The sequence below is a fragment of the Microtus ochrogaster genome, chromosome 18, assembly GCF_000317375.1.
Source record: "Microtus ochrogaster isolate Prairie Vole_2 chromosome 18, MicOch1.0, whole genome shotgun sequence".
Classification (NCBI taxonomy): domain Eukaryota; kingdom Metazoa; phylum Chordata; class Mammalia; order Rodentia; family Cricetidae; genus Microtus; species Microtus ochrogaster.
This window is the reverse complement of record NC_022020.1, coordinates 50750822-50764366: the sequence shown is the minus strand read 5'-3', so window position 1 is coordinate 50764366 and position 13545 is coordinate 50750822. Positions and strand designations below refer to the sequence as shown.

Genomic DNA, 13545 nt, shown 5'->3' with positions numbered 1-13545 from the left:
ACACACACACTCTTCCAGAAATGGGTCCCTAAAGCAGTTTTCTTTTTAGGGAACTTTTGGGATCTCGAAGACAAAACACTCCATACTCCCCGCAGTTTTTGCCTTCGAATTCATGAATATCAATGACATCACATCGTCTATGCAAAACCCCTAACCGGGCAGATACCAAGCTAATTGAGATTGTGAGTAATGCCCAGACTTTGTTCTTGTTCCCCAAAGGCTAAGGAATTAATAAAAACCCAGACAAACCTTGAATCCTTTTGTTTGGTGGGTAATTGGCTAGAAGGAGTCTTCAGAGGGTCCTCTGAGTCTTGCAAATGTGACAAAGCTTGACAGACAGACAAAGGCTTGGTGACCAACCTATTTTTTTTAGGGATATGCAGCAGGGCCACAGCTCCAAACATGCTCCCTCCCATCCCATCGGAGGGCCCCTAGACACTTCTTTAACAAGACACAAAGGCTGGAAAGAATGCCTTAAGAGCCTTTCATTTGCTCCTCCTTCCCCCTGGAAGTTTCTCTCCTAAGACACCCCCTCATGGCTACCCCTAGCTTTCTGCAGGCCTACTCAAATGTCCTTTATTAATAAGCAAGGACTTCTGAGTCTGAGTAAAAACGACAGCCCCTTCCCCGCCCAGGTGCAATCTCCTGGGTACCACACCAGACTTCCACGTGACATTTAACATCCTACAGTTTTTGCCATTGCCTGTTACCTCCATTTAAATGTAAGTTTCATGGTTGGAAGGCAGATGGATGGGAAAGAGAAATAAAAAGGACAGGACTTGGGTGCTCCTGGGTGTGGTGGAGGAGAATGTTTATTGTAGATAGAAACAGAAAGTGTAGGCAGAGATAGGGACATCAGGGAGAGTCCAGAGTCAACATGACCCTCAGCTGGGCCATATGGGGAGATGAGGGAGGGGAAAGGAGAGAGTGGAACCAGGTGCCACAGCCCGGAGGCCAGAGGAACAAAAGGAGGCAGGTAACCAAAATGTCTGGATTATACAGGGAAGAACTTCTGGTGGGAAGGGCAGCCCAGCCCCTAGGGGCAGGTAGAGGGCAGAATATGCCAACCATGCCCTGTAACAGGTAGGGACTGAGGGGCGCTAGGAGAACCTGGTCCTAGCATTGAACCAGGTCCGCTTTGATGTGCTAAACAGGCGCCTCAGCCATTTGTCCCTGAGTGTGGAACTTAATAGCCAGGGCCTCTGTTTTCTCTATTGGTGTTTGTGAAAGAGTGTCTGGAAGAGTGTTAACACACAGAAGCCACTGGAAATGAGTGTTTGCTGACTGAGTGAAGTATGAATAGGTAAGGGGTGGGTGAGTGGACGGACGGACGGATGGGTAGGTGGGTGGATAGATGGATGGATTCATGCGTGGGTGGGTGGATGGGTGGATGGATGAATGGGTTGGTGGGTGGATGTGTAGATGGATGGGTGGATGGATAGATGGATGGGTGGATGGATAGATGGGTAGGTGGGTGGGTGGATGCATGCATGCATGTAAACATGGGTGGGTGGATGGACGGGTGGATGGGTGGTAGTTGTTGATCCAATGGATTACTGAGATAAAATGATAGAGCCTGGTATTGTGGCCCAGGACTATAATCTCAACACTCTGGAGGCTGAGAGAGAAGGAGCTAAACTTCTAGGCTAGTCTGGGCTACCTAATGAGTTTGAGGCCAGTCTGGCTACCTAGTGAGACATTATTTATTTATTTACTGGGAATCTGATACCCTATTCGGGCCTCCGTGGGTACCATGCACACATGTAGTGTGCATGTATGCAGGTAAAACATCCATACGCATAAAATAAATTTTAAAAAAAGTCAAAGCAGGGGCTGGAGAGATGGCTCAGTGGTTAAGAGCACTGGCTGCTCTTCCAGAGGTCCTGAGTTCGATTCCCAGCAACCACATGGTGGCTCACACCCATCTGTAATGAGATCTGGCACCCTCCTCTGGCATGCGGGCATACATGAAGGCAGAATGTTGTATACATAATAAATAAATATATCTTTAAAAAAAAAAGTCAAAGCAAAGCCAAAGCTGAATGCGGTGGTTCATGTGTTTAATCCCAGCACTTGGAAGTCAGGGGCAAGCCAATCTCTGTGATTTCCAGTCAAGCCTATTCAATATAGAAAGTTCTAGACCAGCCAGGGCTGTGTAGTTAAACAATGGTCTCAAACAAAACCAAACAAAATGACATTAAAAGTAATGACAAAGAAGGCTTCAAACTAATTCTAGAAACAAAAGTAGAAATGAGTCTTTTGGTTCATTAAATACAATTGAAGGCAATGCAAAAGCATAAAATAAAACACGGAGTGGAACCTAGATTGTCTGTGTGCCCTGCTGCTCCAGGGGACAAGAACACCCAGGCACTTGTATTTCCCTCTGAGAGCCATGTCCTCCTCCCTGACAGGATCATCCCTATTTTCCTCATCCATCGGCCCGAGAACAACATCCCTTACGCCACAGTGGAAGAGGAGCTGATTGGAGAATTCGTGAAGTATTCCATCCGCGACGGGAAGGAAATCAACTTCCTCCGAAGGGACTCGGAGGCTGGTCAGAAGTGCTGCACCTTCCAGCACTGGGTGTACCAGAAAACCAGCGGCTGTCTCCTGGTCACAGACATGCAGGGTGAGCGGACTGCACCGCCCAGTTCTGGGGATGCTGGGGGCTCTGGGGTGTTTCTATGGGTAGGAGGGATGAGGGAGGGGGAAGTAAAGAGGAGAGGTCTACTGAGTACCAACAAGCATCTTCTCCCTAAGATGTTATTCATGTCCAGTTGGAAATGAAGCTTGGCAGTGAATGATTGGCCGAATGAAGTAATAAAATTCATATCAATGACTACCCGCAGTGCCTTCCACTATAAAAGGTTGAGGCTAGCTTCATGGTTACACCCCAAAATGTACTGCCATGAGTGAGTTGAGATGTAGTATTTATTTCCCAATAAATCAAAGTGTCACTGGAACCTTTAGATCTTGGGCTCTCCTGTGGAATTTGCAGTGTGCTTTCCAGGCACAGAGAAATTTTTAGGAATACAGCTTTTTACAGGAAATGGACATGTCATAATTAGGGTTCTTTCTGGAACAGACTGGAGACAAGTATGTCTGGGTATCCCCCAGGGAGTTGGCTTCAGGACCTCTGCGGATACGCACTTCTCTAGAAGCTCAGGTCCCTTGTCTAAAATGGCATCGGGGTTGTATACCTCTACATATTCTTCCGTATACTTTGAGTCATCTCTAGATGACTTCTAGCATCTAATGCAACATAAATGTCCTCTAAGAGAGTGTGCTACATCGGTCTGTACATGCTCAATATATATTCAATATTTTCAAATATTTTCAGTCCCCACCCACTGATGTGGAGGAAGGACCAGAGAGCTACTGTCTTGAATGCATATAGCTCATTTGAGAAAGAAGCCCAGAAAATGGCAGAAGACAGAGGAAGCACAGGCAGTCAGTAGAACATGGGCAAACTCCCAGTTACTACCATGGGCAACTGTGCTCTGCTGGAAGCCTGCATTGAGTACACTTCCCAGAATTCCCTGCCCAAGTATGGGGAAGCAGGAATGATCACCCACAGCTCCCTTTAGCACCAGCCAAATGTTGCTCACGGTGGTGGCATTGATTCTCCTGTGTTCCACTCTTGCTGCATTGGCAAACTAAGGTTTTAGGCAAAGTAGTACCCACAGGTGGAACCAGGCAGAAAGGACAATGATACAAGAGCATTATCCCATAGCACAGAGAAACAAAGACACAGAGAGAAACAAAGACACAAAGAGATAGACAACAGATAGTCAGACAGAATTTGCAAAACTGTACAGAGAAGTTGCCCACATACCCTCTGTGGAGCTTTGCCAAATGATCACAGCTCATGTAAGTGCTGCACATGATCAAAACTAGACGTGAACCCAGATCCAGCAGAGTGGCTAGACTACAGGAGGGACTAGATTTCTCCAGCTGTTGCATGCATTCGCTTTTCTGTGCTTTTTATTTAGGCTCCATGCTAATCCTGTATAGAATATACTACGCTCCCATTTTACAGATGAAAAAGCTGAGAGCAAGTGCAGTGGTTTAGCTTTTGCCAGTCAGCTAATAACTATAGAGGAGTCCAAGACCCCAACCTACATTTTCAGAGTCTGGATATTGCACTTTTTGTACAAGATGTCAAACGAACAAATTTGCAGTCAAGTTACTTTCCAGGCTTCTCAAGTATCCCCTGATGTTAAAAGGTTCTGATGTGTGAATACTCCCAGGAATGACACACACGCGTGCGTGCGCGCGCACACACACATGCACATTCTGAGCAGACAGCTGTTTGTTCTATTGCGATTCTGGTTGTACAATTGTTCTTCCCAAGCTGTCACCTTCGGAGTTAATTTTGCATTAAATGTATTTTGTCTGCGAAAGAAGAGCACCCTGGAGCTTCACGCACAGCTAGTTTTGCTCCCAGGCACTGGTAAACACTGCGATGGAATATTACATCTCTCCGCAAATGATGTGTGCGCTCAAATGTGTTGGCACAGTGCTTCATAACAGGGCTTATTTACTGTCTGCTGCTCGGAAAATCTCTCCATTGCCATCGTCCTTGTGGCGCCAGTACACACATCATCTGGAGGCAGTGTCTTGGCTTTGTACACACCACAGTTAAAAGTAAGAGAAACAAAACCGAATGTGACAGCCGTCTTCCCTGGGTGCATTTGTTTGTTGATAGAAACTTGATGGGACTGTAGGTCAGTAGGGTCAAGGGTGAGTCCGTGGTTAAGACCCGAGACCTGTTGAGACCACTAGACTTTCTAAGGAGCCATCCCCAAGAGGACCACCAACCCTGCCCTTCCTCCCATTAGAAACACCCCATAGGCCACCATCAGCCACACTTCAGTCTGACAGGTATGTGCACATCAGATTGAAAGTACTGCCCGCCAATGATTGCTGGAAACCTTTGTTGAATTACTGGCAAATAATTAAACCAAGTGAGCTAGGTTTCTGGAAAATTCTCCATCTATATCTCCCATTTCCCCAGAGGTACTCTGAGACTACACACACACACACACACACACACACACATCTACACTACATATCCAGCTTCTAGGTGAATTCTGGGAACCTGGATCTGACCTCAGGCTCGCACACTGAGCCGTCTCCCCTGACCTTGGCAGCCTACTTTTCCAAACCAAAAATGGCAGCTGCCAACTGTGAGGGCAAGGGAGGACACTGCCCAAGCTCAAGCACCTGTTGCCAAATGACTTATAAAAATTGACCCTTCCTGGAACTTAGAGCTGCGGTGTTTAGACAGGACCTTCCATGGAAAAAGATGTCCAAAGGGGCCTTTGCAATCTTTCAAAAATCATTGCACTTTCCACAAGTGAAGCAATATGAATCAGGCATTCATGTGTTCCCGTTGTTAGTATCTTTGGAAGAATGAGCTGATTCAGCTTTTAAAAGGTTCGCTGGGATGTCCAAAGTGCCACGTTTAGCTCACAGGTACATGTACAAAAGCTGGGCTGGCTGCCATGTGACTCACCCATCTGACTAGCAACACGGCAGCATTTTCGCCATGCCCTTGGTGGACACAGATGAACCAGGCACTCTGCCTTCTGCTTGCCTTCCCTGGGCCTCTGGGATGCAGAGCCATGGAACCAGGTTGTCATCCATTCTCATCCCAGCGTTGGCTTTAGAGAGACTTGGGACCTCCATACCCCAGACTGGTTTGTCACCTACCTGCCTGCTCCATGGCCAAGTTACCTGCTTGGTGGCAGGGATATCACTGTTTACAGTCCAGCTCATATAGGACCAGAGTCAGAGAGATGTCAGAGATGTCCAACAGGTCACCACTGGATTGCACAGGTTGGGAGTACTGAGGCAGGGCAAGTGCCCAGAGCCACTGTCCGAGGAATTCAGAAGCAGGAAGATAGAGCAGGAAGATGCTAGAAGGCCCAGGAACCTCTACAGTCTGGGCATGAGCACTGATGATCTTCCTAATTGCTAGCCTGGGAGACAGACTGAGGCTGGGGCAGAGGGAAAGTGGACAGTCCTTTACTGTAGTAGGATGCTCACCTTCCTCATGCTAGAAGACAGCAGGCTGTTCATTTCCCTTGCACCTCTGTCTCCCTAGCTACTTTCCAGCTGCCCTTCTGGGAGCACAGTTGGCAAAGGGGCTGTGTGTGCCTGGGCTTACATCAAGGACATCAGTGGCTTTTTGCTGAGCCAGAGTAGGAAACTCAGTAGCCGTTTTATTGTCTGGGGTTTGGTATTTCTAATCACCACCATGGTTCTTTGAATGAAGTTATTAAAAGTCTTAGATGGCTGGGCCATCTAAGGCCCAGGCCAATGGCTACAAGCCCACCCATAGCCTGTGAGTGTTTCCTAGGATCTGGAAATTCTTCAGCGAATGATAGGAAACTGTCTTAGTGGAAGTGAGAATTGTGGATGTGGAGTTTGCCTGTGAATATGTTGCCTTGAACTTGCTTATTGTTGCCATTGACCAAGGCAGTCCATGCCCATGCTTCCCTTTAAGGATTTCCACTTTCAGTGAAGAACAGGCGACCAGATGTAAGTTCAAGAGACATCATTTCTTGTGAGAAAACTCATGGGAAAAGTACCTAGTCTCAAATTCATCAGAGAGCAACGGAATCCCTGCTCCATCCTGGGGCAAGGATAAGTCTGAAGGAGGTCTGCCCTGGGGTCGCAGGTCTGCCCTCCCCATCATCACTCCCCACACCAGGCACAGGGCAGGAGGACTGTGAGTCTCCTAAGGCTCTGGGGGGTAGAAACCGGGAGGTGAGTACACGTGGACCCATCCAGCCTGGGAGAGCCCCTGACCAATCCTTCTCGTGCCCCCTTTAACAATTCTGTCTTTTCTCCACAGGTGTGGGGATGAAGTTAACTGACGTCGGCATAGCAACACTAGCTAAAGGGTGAGTAGGAAAAAGTGAAGTAGGTGTCATTTCTCATTGGGTTCCGGCAAACGCTGCTTGGCTAATGTGGACCGAGTGGATTTCTTGTCTTTACTGTGGATGACAAATGGTCTTGGGAATGAGTTCAATTCATTTCTTTTACTTACATAAAATATTTATGGACTTTGTTCTCGGGGGGGAGGGGGGGGAACACATTGCTTCCTAACTTTGAGGCAAACAAGAATGCCTGCAAACACATTGCCAGACTAGCTGACTCCTCGGAGGAGTGTCCTGGTGAGAAAGTATTCTGGCATCACTGGGATGTCTTTCAACCCCAAACCTCCAGTTTCTACACTTACCATCGTCTCTATTGAAAGCTTTTGTTGTTTTGGTTTTTGCAATTGAGCCCAATAAGTTTTACGTGTTTATGATTAGTCCATTTCCCTCCCCAAAAATCCTTCTGGTGGCTCACCGACACGAGAGATTATTACAGAAGCTTGCATCCCTGGCTGTCTAGCTAACTTCCCAGCTGCCTGCCCAGGAGCACAGGAGCCATTCAAATGCCTGTGACTGGGTACCAGTGCTGTTGGTTTTCCTTCCCTAGTTGAACGCAAGGATGCTGGTCTGCTCAGTTGTCCACTCAGGTGACACTGCGACTATTGGCCAGGCTCTTAACAAACTGTCTCATTTTGCTGCTTCACCTGGGCCCCTCTGAAGAGAAAGAGGCTATTCGTGACTTCTTCAAAAAATATTTTTAAATGTATTCTGTGTGTGTGTGCACATATCATATATATATATATATATATATATATATATAGAGAGAGAGAGAGAGAGAGAGAGAGAGAGAGAGAACACATGTCCACGCCACGGTGCACATTTGAAGGTGGGAATCCTATCCTGAAAGTGGGCGGTGTCTTCCCATGCAAGATCAGAAAGGAGAGGCAAGCTGAGCTCCCGCACTCATCTCTCTTCCCGACTGTGGATACAATGTGGCCAGCAGTTCCAGTCTTCTGCCACCTACCCCAGCCACATGCTGTGATGGGCTGTGCCCTTAAACTGGGAGCCAAGATCACCCTCCATCCATAGGTTGCTTTTTGTCAAGAGTTTTGCCATAGCGGCGAGAAAAGTAACGAAAACCACAGGTTTGATTCATGAAGTTGTGATAGCCCCGGGCTCTCCAATTTACTTACAACCAGGATGTGGTCTGGATCTCTCTCCCCTGGTGTCTTCCTTTTGGAAACCGGCTCTGTGAGGTGAGCTCTTGTGATGGAACCGTCTCTCACACTCATCTCACGGCACCAGATGGAGGCCTGGTTGCTGTAGGCTTCCAGGCATTTGGTCATGACATTAGGCTTGCAAATAGAATGTGTCAGAGAGGTTGTGGGGAAGGCAGGAGCTTTTGAGAGAGACTTGGTCCAAATCTGGGCCAGGCCCTTTACTTCTTCTTCTCTTGGTGGTAGCGTGGCTCATGGCTCCATATGTCTGTCTGATGAGCGGCATGGCTGGATAGGCTCAGTTTCCTCCTGTTTGTAACATCTTGTGCCTGATGTTAAAAGCTGTTCACTTCAGCATCCTCCCTGGGTGAATGTTCCCGTAACCTGTGGTACCCTACCTGTGAAGGCCTTTGGTTGTCAGAGCACTTTCCCAAGTGGAATCTTCTCTTAAGTCTCGCTGTTATCTGTAGAACAAGACAAATTCTGTTTCAGCCAGACCTGGCTTGCCTGCCCATCAGCTTGGGGTCCCTGTGGTTTGCTGAGGATCCCCCTGGCTAATCTACCTCCAGACCCTGTCACCGATGTTGGCTCAACAGAACTCCCTACTCCTGCTCACCCCTGCCTGTTGCCAGGATACACAAAATTTTACAGCATCACCTAAAGTAGTGGTTCTCAACCTTCCTGCTGCTGAGGCCCTTTGGAACAGTTCCTCATGCTGTAGTAACCCCCACAACCATAAAATTATTTTTGTTGCTACTTCTTAACTGTAAGTTTGCTACTGTTATGAATCATAATGTAAATATCTGATATGTGACCCCTGGAGGGGTCACGACCCACAGGTTGAGAACTGCTGGCTTAGAACAACCTCCTACTAAACCAAAACGGCTCGAGTAGTCCCCAAACCAAAGTGAGCACAAGAGGCTGGTGATTTATGGCATCTTGTGAAGCATGTCAGCGGCTTCCAGGAATGAGAGAGCTCTGAGCGGCACTCCCCCTCCTAATTTAAAAAGAAATCTAAGCCCTTGGTTTTGTTCTCAGCTTTTATGTTACTTTTCTAGCCTGGGACAGCTGCCCAAGGCCCATTAGCAGAAAGGATGGCTGGAGCCAAGGGCAGAATGCTGCCTGCAAAGTGGCACTTACGACTGCTTTCCCACCCAGGGAGAGGTGGGAAGGGAATTCTGCAGTGTTCGAAAGGACTCTAGATCAGCTTGTCCGGGTTTTAAAGTTTTCTTTACAAGCTTAAAGAAAAGTCACACATTAAAAAAAAAAAAACCCTGTATTTTAGAAGCTTGATTTGAAAAGCCAATAAATGGGGAATCGCTCAGAGGATGAGGGGGGTTAGGGCTTCCTTACACATCCTTATTCTCCAAGGGAACTGTGACGACCATACCCACCACCTAGATTCCCAGGCTTTCCTTCCCTCTGGAGCAGGGCTGAGCCAGCAGTCATCTGGAGAAGGGAAGGAAGGGGAGGACCAGTAGCATTCTCTGCATGAAGGAGGTGGGTACACGGGGTGGGGGGTTACGCACCCTTGATGTGCAGGAGTTTATCTCACATGCTAGAAAGCAAGATCTGTTTGAAGAAATGTTCCCCTCAAAGCCAAAAGCTGCAAATGGACGGAGAACAATGGTAGCCCACTTGGAAAGGGTTCAGACTCAAAAGATGCTCTGCAGATCCGACAAAACTGTTCACACCGAGTGCCAAGGAACAGGGGAAAGAAAGAGGGGGTGTCAGACTTTCCAAGTACAAGGGAGGAGCTGGGTGAATGAGGATCCATTAGACACAGTTTCTCTATTCTGAACAAGCTTATGGATGAAAAGCCTGGAGACAGAAAGAGAGTTGTGAATGCTATGGGAGGCTGGTCCCCTGGCAGCCCTTGGCTGTAGAGAAGGACACGGTCCTAAAATGTGGAGCCCTGTGTCATTTCAAGACATTTCCAGGCTGCAGGGCTGAAGGGGAAATGGCTAAACTGGCAAAGTGTCGGCAAGCATGAGGACTTAGGCTCAGGTCTAAGAATTCACACGCACACACGCACACACACGTATATATTATATATATATAAATATGTAAATATATATATATATGTAAATAGTCAGACATGATGGCTTGCACTTGTTATTTCAGTAACAGGAGGAGGGGGCAGAGACAGGAAGCTCTATTCCAGTTGGTCAGGCCAGTTGGAAACCTTGCCTCAAAAGAAAAAAAGAAGGTGATTGACACATGAAGAATGACACTGAGATTGTGTTGTGTCCTCCATACAATGCATGCATTTATATACACATGCATGCATACATGTACATATCCTTATGTCTCAACCTGCACATTTATTTATCTCACATCCCAATAAATGCAACCTGTCTTGTTCTGTAATGGAGTCAGAGATATTCAAGTGAAGACGGAGATGCTGTTTGGCGAATAAATAATCTATTCATAATCTCATAAAATAAGGAACCGCTATGACCTGCTCATTGCAACTTTCATTTGGCATGATTCTGAAAACAGCGCTGTCACAGTCCTCCTGGGCTATGAGTATTATTATGTCTGGAGGTGTCATCCACCCTCCAGATAGACTGGAGAGCCTAACTGGCTCTTGGATTACATTTCTGAGTTGAATTCCTCAGACGCCTAGAGTTCTCTTAGAGAGACAAAGAAAGATACTCAATCTGGCAACTGGGGATTTGGAAACTTAACCAAGCCACGCAGCGGGAACAGATCTGTACTGGTTACTAGGGGCCCTGCAAGCATCTCTCTTGGCAGTGGAGTCCCAAGGAAAAAGTGGAGGGGGGGGGCCGGTCATGATTTAGCCACTAGAGGGCAGCAGAGGCTATAATCTCTCTGGGTTTTTTTTTAAAAAAAGGCTCTAGTCACATGGTTAGATGGAAGTGAAACAAAGAGGAGGACTCTGAGCAGAACTTCCCTTCAGTACTCGCTGTGGCCAAATGAGATGGTTATGACTAGCTACCAAGGGCACCTCTCAGTATGGCCTCCTGCCGGGAGGTGCCTGTCTACCTTCGGAAGGAGGAACAACCAGGTGTAAGGAGGCACGGAACTGTCAGGCATTCCTGATATGGAAACCACATTTGAGAGACTCTCACCACCCAGGATGCTTGGAGGTTTGCAAGGGAAAAGCCTTCACCTTACATTTTGGCAAGAAGCCTTTGTAGCCGTGAGCTGTGCGTGTGCGTGGACCTCCAGGGCCCAGCAGAGCCCGACAGAACACATTTCTCCCCAGGTAGAAGTAGCATGGTGTTCTTCTGGCCCCTGCCCAGAAGTCTTACAAACAGTGGCTCTGAGGAACTATCTTGTATGTCTTGTGTGGAAGGCCAGGTGAAGTCAACTCAGAAATGATTATAACTGGAGTTTAAAAAGCAAAGATCCAATAAGTAAAATTTAGCAAAGGTAAGGTTTCTAAAACTGAAAAACTCCATGTGTGTGTGTGTGTGTGTGTGTGTGTCTGTCTGTCTGTCTGTCTAATACAAAGTTCCTTATCCCATTGTGCTAGATTCTTAGGCCACAAACGCAAATGTTTAAAATTGCAAGAGTTTATGGTTTCATAGCTCTGGAGGCTGAAAGCCTGAGAGGGACCAGGAGGTGTCTTAGCTTTTGTTTTTGTCTTTCTGTTGCTGCGATACAATACTCTGACAAACGCCACTTAAGGGAGGTTTGTTTTGGCTCATGGTTCAAGGGTGTGTTCCTTCCTGACGAGGAAACAGAAGGAAGGACGGATGGAACACCTGCTCTCACGCACACTCAGGAGGCAAGCGCAGGGAATGGTACCTTCCATAGTGGACAATCTTCCAGCCTCAATTAATTTAAAATGGCTCCCCACATGCCTGCCCATTGGTCCTTCTCCTAGGTGGTTCTAGATGGCACCAAGTTGGCGACCAAGATTAACTCTCACAGCAGATCTAGTTCTGTCTGGCATCTGTTTCATGCCTGTCTTCTGCCTTCAGGAACTTGACTGTACTTCTTAATGGTTTTTATTTGTAGATGAATCACTAGAACTCCGTCTCAGACATCATATAGGTTTCTCATGCGCCTCTCTCTTTTCTCTGCTTCATATGTAAATATCAGTAATGCTGGGATCTCATCCTAAGTCATTAGATCTACAGTAGCCACTATTTACAAATAATATCACCCCTGAGCTTCTTGGAAGGACAGAACTTTTTGGTTATCTGCATATCTAAATAACAGGAACGGTAGCAATGGGTTTCCGCATCTGGGTTCACATTGGAACGATGTCATGAAAGCCTAGATCGGTAGTTTCCACCGAGCCCGAGGGCAGCAGATGGTGTATGTGGCTTGCACATCAGGTCATAAACTGAGGGCTGTTTCCTATTGCTTGGGTAGATGACAGCTTGGTGAAATTAGACTTGCGTCCTCTGAATACATCTGTGGTTAATTGGTCTAGAAACATATGGACCTTGCTGCATTTTCCTTCCCAGGCAAAGACCATTTCACAACAATGGTTGCCAGTTGGGGAGAACAACAGGGCAAAGCCCAACATCCAAGTTGAGACAGAGACCAAATTTAGAGAAGAGAAAGACTCTGAACTCTGTAGACACCGGGTGGCAAAACCTAAAAAATGCGCGTACCTCTGGTAAAGCTGTGGAAGGGTTCAGCATTGCCTGAGTCCAACTTCAAAGTGTGCTCTGGTTGGAGCATTCCCGCCTGGAGGTTTGTGAGCTTGAAGCTTTGTGTTTAGTGAGCAAAACTGTAGAACTGTTGAGCCGTGGGGTTTGCTGACCATGGGGAAACCACAGGAAAAGATTGATGTTGGTCTTATGGAATGAGGTGCCACAACCCAAGGCCACGGCGCACACTTGGCCCCTTCTGCACTTGGCCATTTCTCCACCATATTGCAGCGTAGCCAACGGCTCTCACCAGGATGTGGAGGCCACATTTGGAATCTCTAGCTAAATAAAGTCTTTTTCTTTATGCATTGCATCTGGGTAGCGTTGTTTGTTTTGTTATTATAAAAGCAAACAGAGACAGAGAAATTTGGAAATGTGATGTGGAGACCCATCTGGGCTGGGATCAAAGAGCCCTGCTGGTAGGGCTGGGATCTGTTTACTTGTTCTTTGAACATTCATAGCAAAAGCCCGCTCTGGACAGGGACCTTGGATGTAAAACAGTGTCTGGAGAGAGGTGGCACCCGTGGAGAGATGTCGGTATGCACTCCTGATTCTACGGTGTGGGTCATCAGCTCCTCAGGACACACAGAATCAGAAGAGAAAGATCCATTTTCATGCGGAGGAAAGGGTTCAGGAGGTTCCATGGAGCCTGCCCTACAGCCCAAGCTTTGCAGAGGTTGGGTGCCTAGAAGCATGTCCCAGACTGTGCAAGGCTGCCTTTACCACGACTATGTGTGGGTGACACCCTATCCAGAGGCAGTCAAGTTCTAGTTTCTACTGTGTCTGCACACATGTGCCCTGGGTTGT

At 47.2% G+C, this 13545-nt stretch overlaps 1 protein-coding gene across 1 annotated transcript in view; it reads left to right on the top strand.

Annotated features, from left to right (window-relative positions):
• Alpk2 (alpha kinase 2) overlaps nucleotides 1-13545 on the top strand; it is a 104820-nt gene that overhangs the window by 89498 nt on the left and 1777 nt on the right. Inside the window, exons 11-12 of the mRNA XM_026783307.1 lie at nucleotides 2412-2629; nucleotides 6863-6911. Coding sequence (XP_026639108.1) covers nucleotides 2412-2629; nucleotides 6863-6911 — 267 coding nt within the window. The remainder of the gene's footprint in view (nucleotides 1-2411; nucleotides 2630-6862; nucleotides 6912-13545) is intronic.